The 19,330-nt window shown below is 41.3% G+C and overlaps 1 protein-coding gene across 1 annotated transcript; it reads left to right on the forward strand.

Moving 5' to 3' along the window:
• The first annotated feature begins 303 nt into the window (after positions 1-303).
• On the forward strand, positions 304-18,257 carry RPF2 (ribosome production factor 2 homolog). Its single transcript, XM_033143612.1, has 10 exons — positions 304-406; positions 2,274-2,406; positions 3,640-3,677; positions 5,373-5,412; positions 6,781-6,862; positions 7,761-7,837; positions 9,399-9,498; positions 15,158-15,260; positions 16,932-17,076; positions 17,653-18,257. The coding sequence occupies exons 1-10, from the start codon at positions 384-386 to the stop codon at positions 17,827-17,829; spliced, it is 918 nt and encodes a 305-aa protein (XP_032999503.1). The 5' UTR covers positions 304-383; the 3' UTR covers positions 17,830-18,257.
• The last annotated feature ends 1,073 nt before the right edge of the window (positions 18,258-19,330 follow it).

Below are 19,330 nucleotides of genomic sequence, written 5' to 3' on the forward strand. Positions count from 1 at the left end.
TGGCTGTTCAATTTTCTTATCTCTATGACCGACGCTTCACTGTAAGCCCTTTCCCATAGAAATGAGAAAATAGGACGATTTCCACGCTGCCTGAACTTCCGATTTACCTCTGAACGTCGCCATATGCGGGGAAAGGAATTAAAAAGTGACAAAATGTTATTCCCCCAAAACTATTTGGGGGAATAACAGAATATTTCAGTATATTTTCATTGGACCTGTGAGATGCTTGCGCGTTTGTTACGATCTAAAGCTCTTAGCCTGTCCTATCTTTTTACGCCCGTTCCCAATGCCGGCGGATATGACGTCACCACTCCGGGCGTAGTTCTTTTTCCGGCGCACATGTTCGACGGACCCACGTGGAGGCTGGTGATTTTTCGGCTAAAATGGAGTCATTGGACCGGGTGGTGTAAGTACAGTTGTTGCGAAGTGTTGCGAAGCTTGTGCCCGTAATTGTGTCGTCGCGTTATTTTGAGGTCGTTAAGAAAATGTTTAATTGCCCCTGTAGGTTTGGCAGATATACAGCTTTAGGCTGGTCAGGTCCAGTCCTAAGTAAAACCCAGTGAGCTCGATGGGATTTACTTCCGAGATTTGTGTCTTTTTATGGCATAAGCGCTCGCGGATTTAAGCGCGGGAAGCACTTTCTTCATTCCGCGGATACAGAAACCACGACGTCATGCTATTGAATGACCATGGCTATAGTTTGGACTGCAGGCTTTACAGGTGTTATGACAACTTCCTTTTGTATCTGAAAAGCCAAATAAGCCATTGCTCTACTCCTTTGCTAAGCTGCTTTATCTGTCAAGAAGTGTATTATAATTATAAAGGCTTATAAAAAAAATGGAGTGCACAGACAGTGTGTTGAGCATCCTGTTCAGATTTCAGATAAGAAGAGAGCCCATTTCATTAGTTGTTTTAATGGGCGGATCCACCTCTGTGTGTATATAAAGAATTTCTTGTAGGCAGTGTGACCAGAGCCATAGAATGCAAGGGTGACAATCTGACATTTTCTGCATAAATGTTCTTCTTGCGTCTTTCCATCTAGCCATAGGGAATTTTGTTTGCATACTAACTAGTGTTCAGATGACTCCAGATTTGACCAGATCTTTATTCAGCTACATTTCAAGCTGGGTCAATTTTCTTATTCTTGGAAGGCTTGGTAACAATGCTGAAATTAGGAATTGTTTTATTTGGTTGTCAAAGCATTGGACTTTGAACCAGGGTGTAATCTAGATACATATAAAAACCATTCTGAAAATGCTTTTTCTTTTTTAAGCGTTTTAAAAAAATACATTGAATTTTCCATAAGGCTCACCATCTAGTGTCACATTGTATATCGCACTTAAAACACACTTTAAAAGTTTTATTTGCAGCTGTATAGCGGAATCACAGGTAATTAATTATGTGTGCTTGGGTGTGTGAGGTGTAGTTGGGGTGAAAGGACAGTGTGAGGGAATTGTGCCTTTGAAACTCCCTGTGCCTTTGAAAGAGCACAACTCCTTTAACATTCAAGTTTAGATCCTAACATCCAGCCCTATATCATCAATCTGGAGTTAATATTCCACTTTGAAAACTTCAAACTCTTAAAAGCACTATTTGTGCTGACTTTAGAGAATAAAAGCATCTTAATAAGGCTTGATATTTCAACAAATAAAGATTTACTGTGGCATTACTGACAAACCAGCTGAAACGTCAGAAGAATAGTAATGTTAATCTGTTTTAAACAAAAATTTGTTGTGATGTGTGTGTATCAGTATCTTGGAGATCTGGGAGACCAGGGTTCAAATCCCCACTTATCCATGATGCTCAGTTGGTGACCTTGGGATAGTCACTTTCTCAAAATAACCTACATCATAGGATTGTTGTGAGAATAAAATGGGGAAAGGAGGAAGAACTATGTATATTGCTTTTAGCTCCTTGGAGGAAAGGTAGTATATAAGTAATTAAATAATAGCTCAATATTAAATATATTTAATAGAGAACACAAGATTATGGGCAGTATTCAACTAATTTGTTGGACTAGTGCAACAGGATTTCACCATCCCTCCCCTCATGCATGCTCCATGTTGTGCCCAGATCTGCTCTGGAGGGTTGAGGCAATCCCCAGAACAGATAGTATATGAGGTATGCTAAGGATTGGATATGGCAAGAAGGTTTTGCTGTGCAAGAATCCTGGCACTGATGGGACCTTGGGCTATGTTGAACCCAGTTTCTTTATAGATGTGCTCAAATACTTTGTGAGAGCTGACTCTGTGTCTTATAAATTCCCATGGCAGAAAGCCCAAAACTAAGAGGGCCAAAAGGTTTCTTGAGAAGAGAGAGCCAAAGCTCACAGAAAACACAAAGAATGCGATGCTAATAAAAGGTGGAAATGCAACTGCAACAATAACGGACGTGCTCAAAGATATTGTAAGTACGATTGGAATTTGTGTGTGTGAAATAATGGCTAGTGTTCTGGGTTGTGTGGGAATGTGACTTGGAGAATACATACTGGGAATGATCTTTTAAGTGAAGTCCTCCAAGCGCTGGATTCCAAATGGCCTTACTTCAGTTGTATTAATAGAGTATGTTAAATCTCTGCCAATTGCAAAAAATAAATAAATTGCAGAACACTTTGGGTATGCAGCCCAAAAAATTCTTGTTGGAATGTTGATTCTAAACTCAAATCCACAGCACCTGGAATTATTGATTGATAGTATATTTGGAGGATTTTCTGAAGCTGCTCTTTCCAAGTGATCCTCTTCTGCTTCCCCCCCATTTTACTCTCCTGATGAATCTATATTTACTTCATTCATTTGGAGGTCTCAGGGTGGTTTACAGCAGTATAGCTACTGCAATAGAAAGGCGCCATATATTTGGACCAAGGAGAAAAAATAATAGTGTAATGAAGAGAGAAGAAAGCCCTATTTTAATTTTTAATATTTTACATTTTACATTTATTTTTATTAAATATTTTCTTGATTTACAAAAGTACATGCCTTGTCTCTTTTTTCAGGTTGTACAGTCTTTCTTACAAATCAGTTACATTTGTTGTGAGACCTTAGTGTTGAGTACAGTACAGTGGTACCTCGGGTTAAGAACTTAATTCGTTCTGGAGGTCCGTTCTTAACCTGAAACTGAGGTACCACTTTACCTGAGGTACCACTTTAGCTAATGGGGCCACCCGCTGCTGCCACCATGCGATTTCTGTTCTCATCCTGAAGCAAAGTTCTTAACCCGTGGTACTATTTCTGGGTTAGCAGAGTCTGTAACCTGAAGCGTCTGTAACCCAAGGTACCTTAAGGCTGGGGAAGAAGATGGGGGAGAGGACAGGTGGTGTGGTGAGGTTTATATTCTTTTATATAGTGTACGTGTGGGGTTTTGTATCAACATCAACCGGGTATGTTCTATTTCTATTTGTTTATTGCATTTCCTGGATAGTGAGAGTTATGGGGGGGCAGGGGGTGGTTGCAGAACTCCCTGATGGATCGATCCATTATCAGAAACCTGTTGGGGAGCACAGTACACAGTGATATCCTTCAGACACTCCTTAATCTGTTTTATCTGTCCAGACAAGCATTCCCCTCCCTTCAGTTTAAAGTGATTTGTCATAGATGGGTTCAATGTTAAAATGTTATCTCTAACTTCTATTTCCTTTTGTAGTATGCGCTGAAAAAGCCCTTTGCTGTACTATATAAAAAGTAAGTGTTAATCTAATATGAACTCGTGTGGCATTTAGCATATTTTAAGAGAAGGCTAATACATACATACCTCAGCCTATAGAGAAAGATGAGCGCGCAACCCCAGAGTCATCCACAACTGGACCTAACAGTCAGGGGTACCTTTACCTTTAATACATACCTACATACATACATGTGTGTGCATTATTCAGCAGTGTTAGAAACTCGAACGGTATGTCTAGGTGCCATTTCCCCCACTTTATATTTTAAAGAAAAAATCTCAAAGTGGTTTACAACACATTAAAACTTCAAATAAAACACTCCAGAATAAAACAAATTCAAGCTTCCAGGAAAATATTTCAGATCCTTCTCTAAGTAATAGTTTGCTTTCCCCGCATTTATTCAACTACTTAATTTATAGAGGTGCCCCATAGCAGAAGTACTCTAGGAAGCCACTGTGGTGTAGTGGTGTCAGACTAGAACCTGGGAGATCAGGGTTCAAATCCCTGGTCAGTCATGAAGCTCATTGGGTTACCTTGGACCAGTGACTGCCTCTTAACCCTACCTTTTGGTTAATGCAGGAAGTTAAGGAAGAACTGCTTAAATGTGGCATGATTCACGGATAAAGTACCGGGTATGTTGTGATGCCTTCAAAAAGGGCTAGATATATTTATGAAAGTTGAGTCAGGAATTATAAACTGATCAGATGGAGCCCCCATATACAGAAACAGATGTTGGGGGACAACTATCTTACTTGGTTAGTGTGTTGGACTAGAACAGGCGTGGCTAAACTTAGCCCTCCAGCTGTTTTGGGACTACAACTCCCATCATCCCTAGCTAACAGGACCAGTGGTCAGGGATGATGGAATTGTAGTAGCAAAACATCTGGGGGGCCAAGTTTGACCATGCCTGGACTAGAACAAGGGAGATGCATTGGCTGACCTTGGCCAGTTGCTAACTCACTATCTCAGCTTAGCCTATCTCATAGGGTTGTGTGAAGATAAAGTTGGAAACCGTGCCAATAGCAGGTTTATGAGGACCCTAGGGCAAGACTCCTCCCTCTGTGGGTCTCTTTCCTTTACCCATTATCATTAGATGCTCCATGTCGTCCTTGTCATAGCTATCATCTGCTTGCATGCCAGGCAGAGAGCCAGTGGCAGGCAGGCAGTGGCAGGTACTGCTCGTCACCACCACCACCATCTGGGCTAGAGTGAGATGCAGAGAAGGGGGTGGGACATGCAGGTTGCAATGGTGAAGAGGAGGAGCAGGTTGTCAGTGGTCCCCTGTTGGGATGTGGGCCCTTGGCAGATTCCCAGTCAGGCAGGTCCTTGAGTAGAAAGAATTACACTGCCCTTGGAAGAAAGGTGGAATGTAAACAAAATAAATAAGAGCATTTGGTTGATCCATGATAGAGATGATATGATATATTGAATGGGCCTTTGCAGTGCCGTAGTCTTCCTTCAGGGTGTTCTGAACCAAGATTCCCAGTAAGGAGTGCTAATGGTCACGAATAATGGGAGTTGAAGTCAAGACAATTGGAATGCATCCGGTTGGGAGAAGGTTACTGTACTACACTAAACTTAAGTGGTGATGAAGCTCCTAAACTGATAAAAAGAGCATGAGTCTTTCGACACAGTGTGCCTAAAACTTCAAAGTCAATCTTGTCATGCCACATATCCAAGAGCCAAAATAATTAAACCTTTCTGTTCTCTCTAGAAAAAATATTGCAAGACCATTTGAAGATCAAACCTCACTGGTAAGTATACAAAACTTATATGTCCAATCGGAACAAATGGGCTGCCTTCATTGCATGGCTCTAAAGATGGATTCAGAGGAGACAGATATGCTGTGCTAGTATATGGATCCACTTCATTTTGATTTTTTTAAAACAAACACTGCAGTCTTTTTTTTCTGCCACAGTAATTCTCTTAACAGTAATTCCTGGCTTCTAGGCAGAACTTGTTGAGGAGGAGACAGATGATCCTTTATGTTTAAATTCATTAATAGCTGTGTTTGATTCTGAAATATTCAAATAAGCAGCTTGCATTCTGTATTGTGACTTGGGAAACATGATCTATTGTGAATGAGTGCTGCAGTGTATGCTCAAGGCAATGATGGGTAAAACAGGAGCAATCTGCAACTCCATTCTGTTTTATACCTTGCTCTATCTCAAAAACTCAGGCAGATAGCAAACATTCACCCAAGCTAAGTTGAATATCTTGACATTTCCCTAACCTTTTCAAACATAAAGTCATTAGGTAAGTGTTGTCAAATGAATACTGTAATGGGAAACTCTATGCTCATTTCGCAGCTGGTGTTCATTGGGTATTGTTTATGCATTTAGACATGATTCGGGAGGATCTGGATTTGGAATGCGAATGCAGTCTCTTATCTGAAAAACACAAATAAAAATGAATGTTTATAGTGCATGTTAGGTTTCTTAATAAATGAAAAAGTGTTTTGCACAAGGGGTGTGTGTATGGCTTTTCAGCTCTCCCATTTTAGAAGCACCCCCCCCCCCCCCGCAAAACCCGGATTCTTCCAGATCACTATCACCAACTTTCATCAGCCCCAGGCATCATGGCCAGTAGTCAGGGGTTTGATGGGTGTCCATCAGCATCTGGAGGGCCACAGTTTCCTCACACCACTTGCAATAAGGCACGAGAGCTTGTGGCTGGAAAGAAAAGCATGCAACCTCATCTTGTGGGTGAGTGAGTGTCCTGCATGTAAATTTTAGAAGCAGTCTGTACAACCAGGCTGTGTCCTGCATGTGAATTTTAGTCCTGTACAACCAGAGAGTGTCCTGCATGTGAATTTTAGAAGCAGTCTGTACAACCAGGCTGTTCAAGAATCCCAAGACCAAACCCAACTGGATGCACACACCAGGTTTTCTGGATTGCCACCCATATCTTTCCTGCAAACTAAATAAAACAAGGTCATAATATTCCAACAAGGCCAGTTAGGTTTTATCTTGAGATAAGCAGCTAGTTGAGTTTCCTCCTTTGGCAGGATTTTAAAGTTGCTCAGGAGCAGAACATTCTTCCGAGGGATTGGCATTCAGCACTGCAATGTGCTTTTTATGTTGCACTTTGCAAAACCTTCAACTGACATCTTTTATTAACAGGAATTTTTTTCCAAGAAATCTGACTGTTCTTTGTTCCTGTTTGGATCACATAACAAGAAGAGGCCTAATAATCTGATAATAGGTAAAGTTGTTTCTTTTTTGTGAGTTGGAAGAAATAAATTACCAACAAGATCTAGCTAACATGGGAATAAAAAGATCTCTGCTCTTCTGCTACTTTGACCTTCATTTTTTTACAAATAAGTTTGGAGGAAAGTAATAGCAGTGTGCTTGAAAGATTCGAAGCAGAGTTAGGCTTTCATGTTACATAATCCGAAAGCTTGTCTGGGAGTTGAAGTCAAGACAATTGGAATGCACCCGGTTGGAGAGCTCTTGGTTCCTCTGTAACTTCATTATCTTTTTTCCATGTTGATCTTACACATGGAGAGGAAGTGGGACTGGCCCTTTCCCCCCCAATTTTATGCATGCAACTGAAGACAATAATGGGCTGTAGGGTCTGTATTTTCAAGCAGGAACTCTTGCACAGCCACACACATTGAATCCTTCCCTTCCACCAAATGCTTGCAGGTTAGGGGAAGGGCCAGCAGAGGGCATGGGTGGACTGATTTGGTTGCTACAAGAAGAGCTGTCACAGTTTGTTTAGCACTTCTGATTTGTGCAATGCTTTCTAAAGTTCATTGCCTTCATCCATATAAATATTTTCTTGGGGAGCAGAACTAGTGGCCAAGGCTATGCAGCGAGTTGGTGGCAGAGGTGATGGAAGTCTGGCTACCTTAGCTCATTGGATTTTCCAACATGCTGAGACGCCTCTCTCAAAGGATAGGAACACAGAGTCTGAAATGTATATCGTTTATGAAGACAAGGTTGCTGGTTACTTACAAATGGTTAACCATTACCTGGCAGCACTTTCATCCATATAACTTGTGGTGTTTAAATGCACTGTAATCCTATTGTGCATCTGTCTCTGTGCTGAATATACTTATTCAAGGAGAAGATTAGATTCACTTTCTTTTCTTTGGCAGGTCGCATGTATGATTATCATGTTCTGGATATGGTTGAACTGGGTATTGAGAAGTTTGTAGCTCTCAGAGATATCAAGGTAAGATGCTGTAAAACCAGTAGCTTAGCAGTTGCTTACCAAATGGACTGGTGGTTACATATGCTTAAAATGAGGAGTGATGTGGAGAAGTATACCCAAACTATGTATTAGGCACTAGCTGGCCCAGCAACGCCTTGCTGTGGCTCCCCCCCTCCCACTTCTTGCCTGGTTTCCCACAGCTTATGCCCACGAACTTCCGTGTGCCCCATTTCAGTCTTCCCTCCCCCCCCCCCGTTTTCACTTGGTTTCCCACACGTTATCCCGATGAACTTAAGCCTGCCTCCTCTCAGTCTTTCCCTCCTGTTTTTGCCTGGTTTCCCACAGCTTATCCCGATGAACTTCTGTGTGCCTCCTCTCAGTCCGTCCCCCCGTTTTCGTCTTCCTCCCACTCACGCGTTGTGATTTATTCCCCTCCCCCGCACTCTCCGTGGTCACTCCGAAACTGTGTTGATCTCCTACCTCCCTTCTCTCCGGTTTCCCCCCCGGTTTCCCCTGGCTCTCCCCAGCTTATTCTGTTGAACTCCTGTGCTGTGATTTGTTCTGTCACCTCCGCACTCTCATGTCTGTTGCTCACTGTTTTAAAATGAGCCTCAGGCAAGGAGTTGTTATGGCGGTGGTAGCTAAAGGTTGATTTGGCCCCACCCCTGCCAACAGCCTATTGGCATAGGCGACCTCAAGTTCCGCTCCCCCTCCCACCCTCTTCTGAAGTCTGTTGTTGTAAAGCGTGTGTTGCTTTGACGTCCACTGGAGGGTGCTTTTTTTTGCACAAATTCACAGATTTACCTGGGAAAGGTGTGATGTTTTTGCAATCTAGGTACCTAAGAACCTGCCCATATGGCCAAGGAATGTTGTGTCCAAATTTGAAGGCAACCGGTCAAGCAGTTACGGAGCAAGGCCTTCGCGTCCACGCACCCATCTTGAACATAGATAGATAGATAGATAATTCATTCATTCATTTAAAACCTACCTATATTTTCCTTCAGTTCAAAATTTCTAGGACTAAAAAAAGGCAATAAAAACAGTTAAAGTGATCTCTGAAAAGAATGACGGAAGCAGGGGAGGGGTGGTTCAGCAGCTTAGGTTAAAAGTAATGGAAAATACAAATGCCTTTGCCTACTGCCTAAATGTGGATATTTAACCTATCGTTTATGTTGTGTGGTTTGTAGATAGTATAGAAATATGAAATTCCTTTTAGTGAGCTCTTGTCACAGTCTCTTGTGGCCCTCCAGATGTTACGGGCCTACAACTCTCATCACCCCTGACTTTTGGCCATGCTGACTGGGACAGATGGCAGTTGGAGTCCAGCAACATCAGGAAGGCCACAGGTTCCCGCCCCTGACTTCTCCATGTGAAATGCTATCAGGCAGTCAGCACAGATTAAGCCAACTAAAATATTTGTACCTTATGATAGCTACGTTTCCCTCTTGCTTGCATTGGGTTCTGTGTACTTTTTATCACTTATTTCATTGGCAATTTTCTGATGTGTTGCTTCTTCTCCCACTGCAACCCTTCACTTTTTAATCTTTTGATTCATTTATTTTTTAAAAAACAAAATTGATAGAACAGCAAGTGCCCTGAAGGGACAAAACCTATGTTGATATTTGCTGGTGATGCTTTCGACATCAGTGAAGAACACAGGCGATTAAAAAGCCTTCTAATTGGTAAGTGTTCTTAATTTGCATTTTCGTGCAGTGGAGTAGGAACTCTTACAGTGCTGAGTCATGGAAATTTTCATCTTTGGGTTTTAGCCATCTGTTGGGAGTACTAAAATGTGAAAGGTTGTGGTGATTTATGTTGTTTTGTGAAGTTATGTTGAAGTTTTAACTTTCGGTCAGTAACCCAGGCGGTTTTGTGGTTATCTGTCTCTTTTTTGCAGCTGGGGGTGGTGTGGGAGAACATTGAGAACTGTCCTCCTATGTAGAAATGAATCTGTAAGCTGAAATAGTTGCAGCCTAAGTTAAAAATCAAGACCCAGTGGATTGCCTGGGAACATCTGATGCATTACGGAAACTCAGTGAGTGTGGACTTGCTCAGGACTGTGGCTAGGAAGGCCCTGAAAGCCCTGTGTAAATGTAGTGGTGTGTGTGTGTGTGGAGAGAGAGGGAGAGAGAATCCTTGGCAGATGGAAATCAAGCCTGTAAATATAACTTCAAATTCGTAAGTTTTCAAAGTCATACTGGAAGTCAGTATGATATCTAAACCCCATCACTTGTTACTACTGCCCAGTTGCCCAGTTCTTATGTCAGAAGAGAGTGACTGGATGATCAAACGCTTCAGGTTACAAACACTTTGAGTTACAAACTCTGCTAACCTGGAACTGGTTGTGAACTTTGCCCCAGGATGAGAATGGAAATCACGCAGCGGCAGCACAGCAGCAGCGGGAGGCCCCATTAGCGAAAGCACGCCTCAGGTTAAGAATGGTTTTGGGTTAAGAACAGACCTCAGGAACGAATTAAGTTCGTAACCCGAGGTACCACTGTATTCCAAGTCAGATGGGGGGGGGTTCCTCCTTTTTTAGATAGAATAAAATTGGAATGGGTAATTTGTGTTTGTTTCCCTGTAGGCATTAAAATATTCAATTAAAATATTGTTGCCTAATCCTAGTCACATTTAAAATCTTGCTTTCTATGAACATATCTCATTTCTAGCCCCGGGAATCTTTAAAAATACCTTAGGATTTCTCCTTGTGGAAGAAGTGAACAAACTGCAGAGTGAGCGAGATAGTTTTCTCTCCCTCTCTTTATATCTGTGCAGTTCTTTCTCTCTCCTTCTTTTTCAGTCCTTCCATTCTTCCCTCTCACCTGGCTTTCAGCATTTTGTTTCTCTTGTCAGTCAGCATTCTTTGGCTCTTCAGTCCCTGCTGGGCTGTTTTGGGGAGTTCCATTAGGTTGGGTTTTTTTTCTTATAGGCTTTGTGTGTACTTGGAAACATTAGAATTAGCTAGAATCTGCTTATACCTCCCTCATGTGATTACGCAGTACAGTTTTGGTTGCAAAATTTTACGAGCAGGAGAAGATTAATTGACTATGTAAAGGCAAAAGAATATGAGGAGCAAGAAGTTTCCTATGTGTAATCATAAAGGAGTAGACTGGATTTTCTAAGTTTGACCTAAGTGGAACTGTTATTTATCTGACTGGTGAAAAATAAACATATTGCTTTGAATTTCAGCTAAAAGTAAATGGGTTTTAAAAAGCCACTGCCCTTGTAAATACCACATTCTGCTTTTAGCCCACAGGGAATATCAAGCATCAAATAAACTCTTACCAAAGCTATGTGACCACATCAATGTTCTTTGTAAACAACTAGGTTTCTGTTGACTTGCGAGCCATTGGCTGGGTGTGGAGTTTGCCCATTTGAGTCATGTGACATTGCTGCTGAGGGAGCACAAGGGTTGGGAAAATGAGGTCATAAGTGTTATGCTAGAACAGGAAAATTCTCCTGGCCCCTTTAAATATTTTTTAGGGCATGTGTGCTAGTTATACATGTGACATGGCTACAGTTTCCAGAAGCATATTGAATTTGAGACAGTTTTCTGACACTCCCCCTCTTCCTACTTTAAATAAAAGCATTGCATTCTGACAGGTTGTAAATCAATTTTGTGTGAGAATTAGTTCCTCTCCTGTGACAGCACTGATTCATTAATCTGTTGATGTATTCTGAATGATGTCAGTCAGGAGCAGGATGAGGAACTCAAAGGAACATTACTGGGTTCTGAGGTGAAATCAAATGAAGTGAGTCCAAGAGTATCTCTCCTGCTATCGATGTGCAGGCTCCTCCTCTTCCCCACCTGGATAGAGGGTCAATCAGACAGACGCCAGCCACCTGTTCTGGATCAAGGGACCCCCATCCATTTGGTGTAGCGTGTTCAGAGTTGAAGCATCACATGTGCAACCCTAGGCACTAGAGCAGTGTTTCCCAAACTTGGGTCTCCAGCTGTTTTTCGACTACAATTCTGGTCATCCCTGACCATTTGTCTTGCTAGCTAGGGATGATGGGAGTTGTAGTTCAAAAACAGCTGGAGACCCAAGTTTGGGAAACACTACACTAGAGGGATTTTATCCTTATATGTGAGCAGCTTAATTCTGTATATAAACAGAATTAAACGGCTCAGGACTGCAATATCTCAAGGACCGGCTCTCTCATTTGAACCTGCCTGGACCCTGCAATCATAATCTGAGGCCCTTCGTCGTGTACCTACTTCACGAGAGGTCTGGAGCAGTGTTTTTCAACCACTGTTCCGTGGCACGCTAGTGTGCCGCGAGATGTTGCCTGGTGTGCCGTGGGGAAAATTGAAAAATTCGAAAGATTTTTTTTAAAAAAAGATTCCAGCCAGAATATCAGCTTTGTGTTCAGCCAAACAGGCCCTGGTTGCGCACTGAATAAAGTATTTTATAATTTTTCATATCTGTTTACTTACTATTTCATAATAAAGTAATTATAAAATACTTTCTTTGTGTTTATTTGATTCCTATTCAAGAGAATTACTTTATATATAGTCAATATAGGCACAGAGTTAAATTTTTTAACATTTTCTAATGGTGGTGTGCCTCGTGATTTTTTTCATGAAACAAGTGTGCCTTTGCCCAAAAAAGGTTGAAAAACACTGGTCTGGAGAGTGGCAACACAAGAATGGCCCTTCTCTGCAGTGGCTCCCCATTTGTGGAATGCTCTTCCCAGGGAGACTCACCTGGTGCCTTCATTATACGCCTTTAGGTGCCAGGCAAAAACGTTCCTCTTTAACCAAGCCTTTGGCTAATTAACATCCTATACTCTTTTAAATGTGTTTGCGGGACGGGATGGGGGATGGGAGGTTATTGATTGGAGGGGAGTTGGTTCTTGTTTTTATTATGTATTTTGTGTTTCTCTCTTGCATTTTTATGTTGTGAACTGCCCTGAGATCTATGGATGAAGGGGAGTATACAAATTAATAAAGAAAACAACCCTTTTGAATAGGACTTAATGCAATTTGTTTCACACAACCTTTTTATATTCAAACATAGCTGCATCTTCTGAGCATGTGTGAAACTGCTCAGTTTAATCAAAGGTGTCGACCAATATGCTCTTTCAATATGCTCAGCAATATGGCTGGTTACAGCTCACAGACGGTTGGTTTTGGAAGAGCACGAATTGTTAAGAAAGCAAAAGGGGAAGAAACTGGCAAGAACTCGGAGGATAACGTAATAGAACAAAAAGAATTTTCAGAAACTTAGCACCCTTACGTGGATTTTGATTTAGCAGTGTTCCTGTTGCTACAGAACTTTGGACTAGTGCCAGCTTAAAGATTTGATGCCAAAAACATAGGAAAATAATATTTCAAAAGCTACCCACATAGAACATCAGTCACGGGCAGAGAAAGTTTGACACTGAAATGTCAAGAAAATATTTTCTCATTTCTTCTGTTAGAAATCTGGTAATTCAAAAGGATACTGTGAAAACATTAAACTGATCACTGGTATATTTGCACCTCATGCTTTTGGTTTGGCTGAAATAACCAAGGAAATGACACTGAGAAAAATACAGTTGACTCTGGAAGCCAAAGCTAGAAGAGAACGGAACATTTAGCGCTATGGTACTTTTTAAATTGCAGTACTGATACTTGTTTTTGTTAACATGCCTTGTACTCTGATTCAAGGCCACGTTCTTTCTGTGTTCCTGGCTGAGAGTGTAGTTCAAATCCTTCTCTCACAAGCTATATACAGTCTCAGAAGAGTGTCATGGTCTATTCCAGTTGAACGGTTACGCATACATCCAAGCACTTTGTTCTAATGTGTTGCTAAATGAACAATACTATGCAAAATTGTTAAGGGCCATTTGAAAATAATTGGGCATACCTGTCCTGCAGTAATTTCAGAAGTTGTTGGTTCAGGGTTGCTAATCTGAACTAGCAGCCCTTATTTGTGTGGATAAGAAATTGCAGAATGTTCAAGTCGCACTCTCTACCTTGAGTTTATGGCTCTTGGTTTGGCAGGGAATGCCGCATTGTAACCATCCTCTTCATGTCAGACAGACACCCTCCCCAACTCTAGTCACATTTTGTTTATATTAATTCAGAGATCTTGCTTTAATCTGGATTGCATCTCTCCTCACCCTCTAAAAGGAAGAAGTTAATATTCCTAAAAGAGGGATAGCCGGCGTAACTCAGATGTTATTGGACTACAGTCCACATCAGCCCCAACCATCATGGTCAAGTATGGTGGTAACTATATTCCAGCAAGATCTGTAGGGCATCACATTGGCTCTTCTTGTCCTCACACAAGCTGGAATTGAGGTTCAAATGGAGTGTCATCTTAAAATGCACATATTGATGGTTGTTGGAGGAACTCAGTGCTCAAGATGAGATTTCATTCACAGTGGGTTTTACATCTTTGATAGGCTATGCCTTGAAAATGAGCACATACAGATGGTGTCCTAGGTTAGGTTGGGAAAACCCCTCCAGTTTAACAGTTTGAATCTATTGTTTACGGTGCATGGATAGGTCTGTGCAGTGATTATGTTTGTCCTTTGCATCAACAAGCGTAGACCAGAGATCTCTTACTTGTGCTTCCCCCCACAATCCCTAAGTCTCAAGGAGGAGTGAGCTTTCCAGTAGCAATTTTGTTAACATCTTCTAATCATAACGACTGTATAAAAATCATAAAATAACTTTTGTGTTTCTGTTAAGTTTTACTGTGTTTGATATCATTTCGCAGACCCAAATATCTTGAATATGTTTTGTTTCATTTATGTTTTACATAACTTGCACTATTAATAACTGAAATGCATCAGGGTTGGGAGGCAGTTCTCCAATTTGGTTGTTATAATTAGTGCCAAACGTAGGGGGTGGGGGAAGTGCTGTTAATTAGCCACTGCTAACTCTTATTTTCCATAATACATAATCTCTTGCGACTGCAAAATTGTTCACTAGTGTCAGCTGTTTGGTGTGTGTGTGTGTGTGTGTGTGTGAGAGAGAGAGAGAGAGAGAGAGAGAGAGAGAGATTGAGAGAGAATCAAATCTATTTTGAAGTGAGGTGTTGTTTTCTGTTCTTTCAGTCCCAATTTTCACAAACATTGAAATATGTGGAAAACCACTATTTTAAAGATAAAGGTCTTTAAAAGTGTATGGCTATTTTGAATCCTCATGTTTTGGTTGTTGCATGTGCACTGTTTGACCTGAACTGTTTTGGCCTAGTGGCTCTAAAAAAAATATTTCTCTTGTGCCAGAATATTTTGCTGGTTGACAGAATTACACGTCTGGCTGCAAGTGGCGATTCTATTTGCAGATCCCTGATCTTGTTTCTTTTGGCTGTCTAGAAATGGCTCTTGCTCTTTTCCCTCTTTCAGATTTTTTCAGAGGCCCTGTTGTGCCCAGCGTTCGCCTGGCAGGCTTAGAACACGTTCTTCACTTCACAGCCGTTGATGAAAAAGTCTATATGAGAAGTTACAAGTAAGTCTCTCATTGCTGATTTCTTGCTAATATATGAGATACTAACATATGCAATAACATATATGCATTCAGCTTTATGCATGTGGCTATATATGGGGTGGCACTGTGGTCTAAATCTCTGAGCCTCTTGGGCTTGCTGATCAGAAGGTCAGCGGTTTGAATCCCCGCGATGGGGTGAGCTCCCATTGCTTGGTCCCAGCTCCTGCTAACCTAGCAGTTCAAAAGCACGCCAGTGCAAGTAGATAAATAGGTTCCGCTCCGGCGGGAAGGTAAATGGCGTTTCCATGCGCTGCTCTGGTTTCAGTATTCCATTGTGCCAGAAGCGGCTTAGTCATGCTGGCCACATGACCCGGAAAACTGTCTTCAGACAAACGCCTGCTCCCTCAGCCTGTAAAGCAAGATGAGCGCCGCAACCCCAGAGTCGTCTGTGCCTGGACTTAACTGTCAGGGTTCCTTTACCTTTACCTTTTTATATATGGGGAGTGGGGAGAGAGAATTGGGACGGAGTGAGAAAAGTGACTTTTGACAATGCCATCCACCATTGAGCCCAGTGTGTTTTGGCTATAAGCTTTAGGTGTGATCCTTGGAATGTAACCCTTGCGTAAGTTGCGGGTTTGCTGTATATCAAAGTGAAGGTGCCTAGTTATAATTTACCTACCGTAATTCATCAAATAACTTGATGCTATCATTACTGGAGCCAGATGGTTAGCGCCTCCTAGAGGTCAAGGCAGGAATGACATATTTTATAAAACTTTTAAAAATAATTTCCAACGTGTTCTCAGTTTTTTATAAAAAAAAAATAAGGAATGATCATACTACTAATTTATTCACCTCCAAACTAAATGATATTTAAATATATGTACTTGCTTGTAAATATATATGACATTCATTCCAGGGAAGCGTATTTTAAGAGCAGAGCTTTAGGTTTGTGGCAGACAAGTATAACCTTGGTGTACCCTGCAAATAGTGATTTGCCTATGAGAATAGCTGGTTGGAGGGGGCCACTCCTGTGCCCTTAAGGATGCATGTCATGGGGCAGGGTGGTCCCAGTATTTCTTTCCACCTTAGTCCTTCCCCCAAACTCTGTTGTTCAGCATTCGTGTCCTGTGTTTTGGCTTTACTTAACATTTGCATCCCAGCATTACTGAACCAGTCACACAAGCCCAGGCCATCAATGGCATCAGGTTCAAAGAGGGTAGGATTTGGTTGCTAATGAGTCATGCTGAACTATCAGGATCTTACCAGTAGCACCTTAGAGACCAACTAAGTTTGTTCTTGGTGTGAGCTTTCTTGAAGTGTGCATGCACACGAAAGCTCATACCAAGAACAAACTTAGTTGGTTTCTAAGGTGCTACTGGAAGGATTTGTTTATTTTTTATTTTGTTTTGACTATGGCAGACCCAACACGGCTACCTACCTGTATCAGGATCTTAGTAACTGCTTTCTTCTCAGAAAAAAGATCATGTGTGCGATAGTTTCTCTCTTATTGGAAGTAAGCTTCCAGGCTGCACACAACTCTGCAGCCTTACTGAGAAAAGCACATTGTCCAGTCATGTTGGTATTGCATCACTGTGGAATGTGAGCCAGGGGGCGGGGGGGGGGAGGTTGATTGTTGCAAGGCATCTGTTAAACATGTCAGATGAGAAGGCAACTTGTTCTTATCTTTTTAAGAGTACTGTTGAAAAAATCTGGTTGCAAAATACCAAGGATTGAACTTGAAGACATGGGGCCATCGCTAGATTTGGTGATGAGGAGGACCCATTTGGCCTCAGATGATCTTTATAAGTTATCTCTAAGACAGCCCAAAGCTCTCAAGGTATGTTGGCACATCTTTACACCATTGAAAGCTTTTCCATAAGAAAAGAGAAGTGTAGATTTCTCGTCTTCAATGTTTAGCCTTGATGTAATCAGCAATTCGTTGTCTGACTGTTTTCATGTTCTATTACATCATCCATTAAGCTTTGTCCTGTTTTTCCTATGATCTTTAGTAGGTTTTTAAAAGATTCCTTGACATCAGGCATGTTGTGAATCTGCATACCACTGTTAGGTCTCTAATTTAATTGGAATTATTTGGATGTGGCCTTAATTTGGAAGGTCACTACTGCTAGTAATTCATATTGTCACTAGTGCTCTGTTAAAGAGCTGTCTCTTCCTGTAACTCCCAAATCCCTGCTTCTGGAGTTTTCTGCCAAATGAAACCTTATGCCTGAATGGAGTTTTAGTGGGTGGCTCTTCTAAGTTAGTAGTTTGTGAGTTGCATCCAGTCTTGGCTGTCATTTATCAAGACTTTTGTCTTTAAATGCAACTGTTTTGAAATGGAGCTAGGGATGGTGGCATTATACAAATGCTAGATGTCAGTCTAGAGAAACTGTAGTGCTTTCTTATTTTTCAGCCAAAGAAGAAGAAAAATATTTCCCATGATGTCTTTGGTACAAAATATGGACGGATCCACATGCAGAAACAGGATCTGGAAAAATTGCAGACCAGGAAAATGAAGGGTTTAAAGAAGAGGCCAGCTGAGAAGAAGACTGAAGATGGAAAGAATCCAAAGAAAGTAAAGTTAGAATGATAGGCTGCATCTGGACTGAGCACTTGAGCTAGCTGCTCTTTTGATTTATTCATTTAAATGCCATATACTTCTGAAATTTATTTTGAATGGGTTTTCAGGCAAAACTACTTTGTTAGTCCTGGAAGGCTGGGATGTTTTAAAGGGAGGAAATGAATATGTATTGCTTAATTTTTGGACAAGTTTCTTCTGATAACCACTTGAAACAGATACCGCTAGCCATTGCTTCCAACAGTGGCTCCCAGCCATTCAGGATGACTTGTTCTACTCTTCATTCTCTTCCCAGCCTCTGTTGCCATTAAGTTTTCAGAATATGGCATTTATGTGTGTGCTTTTAAAGACATTATCATCACGGACATGAGCAGAAATACATCTGTACTCTGGATTTTTAAAGAATAAACATATTTGGATATTCATCACTGGGAAAGCCATGACCTAGTTTCCGGGGGGGGGGAAGAGAGAGAATGTGTGTGTGTGTGTGTGTGTGTGTGTTGTTTAGAGCATCAGCAAATTGGCTTATGGCTGTTATATTGAACTACAAAATTCTGTCTATATAAACAAAGAATTCCAGGCTGCTGTGACCTTTTCATCCTATCTTTGGATTTTCCCCTAATCAGGCTGTGCTTTGTCTACCCTTACTATTGCTTACATGATAAGTTAGCCTGGGTTGGAAAAAAATAAAATGTAGAACCCCATATTGATACTAAGAACTTTTCTGTTTCAACGTTTTTTTAAAAGTAATACACAAATTGATAATAATAGAATGTTTGAATTTGAGGGGTTGGAAGACTACTGTAACTGCAATATTTCATTTGACTTCTATGGTTTCTTACTGGGATAGTGTGGTTTTTCCAGTTCTGTTGGAACAGTTAGCATCTGAAAAGCAGACTGAGAAAGCACATAGTTCACAGGTTTGCCTATTGTGGTGAAATGTATTTCTGTTTAAACTACAGGAATTGTTTCTAAATAGCCAAGGATGTCAAACTTTCTTACATGCTTCTCAACAAGATGAGAAACGTACTGTTTTGATTTATTTCCATTCCTTAAACTAATTTCAGAGGTGTTACAACTTAGGTCTTCAAACTTGGGTTATGAAACAAGTTGGCACTTTCTGTCAGTTTCACAACCTTCTATAAATCTCACTCCTGAGGCTTCTCTTTTAGGATACCAAACCAGGGGATCACCTTACCCCTCTAACTGGTTTGGGATTACTGTTCTCTCTCCAGGAGACCTATCCCTTCTCACCAAATTGAGACCCAAGTAGAGTCTTCCTTCATCACTCCAACTTCTCTTTTCTCAAATTCAGCTTCCTAGTTCTCCCTTGTCTGTATGCTCTTAGAAGACACCAGCCCCTGTCTGTTAAACTAACACCCAGCTCAGACACTTCCTTCTCTGGCTGAAAATCTTCCCTCAGGGCGAATTACACACAGCTCAGAGGCTATACTCCTAACCAGCTGAACGCTAGGGACCCAACTCTCAACTGCTTCCCCCCCCCCAAAGTGCC

Source organism: Lacerta agilis, chromosome 3 (assembly GCF_009819535.1).
Source record: "Lacerta agilis isolate rLacAgi1 chromosome 3, rLacAgi1.pri, whole genome shotgun sequence".
NCBI lineage: Eukaryota > Metazoa > Chordata > Lepidosauria > Squamata > Lacertidae > Lacerta > Lacerta agilis.

Excerpts from the sequence above, each read along its gene's own strand:
- RPF2 (XM_033143612.1), top strand. The coding sequence starts at position 384 with ATGGAGTCATTGGACCGGGTGGT. Across the intron at positions 6,863-7,760 it reads GCCTAATAATCTGATAATAG|GTCGCATGTATGATTATCAT; the intron begins GTAAAGTTGTTT and ends TTTCTTTGGCAG. Across the intron at positions 15,261-16,931 it reads GTCTATATGAGAAGTTACAA|AGTACTGTTGAAAAAATCTG; the intron begins GTAAGTCTCTCA and ends TATCTTTTTAAG.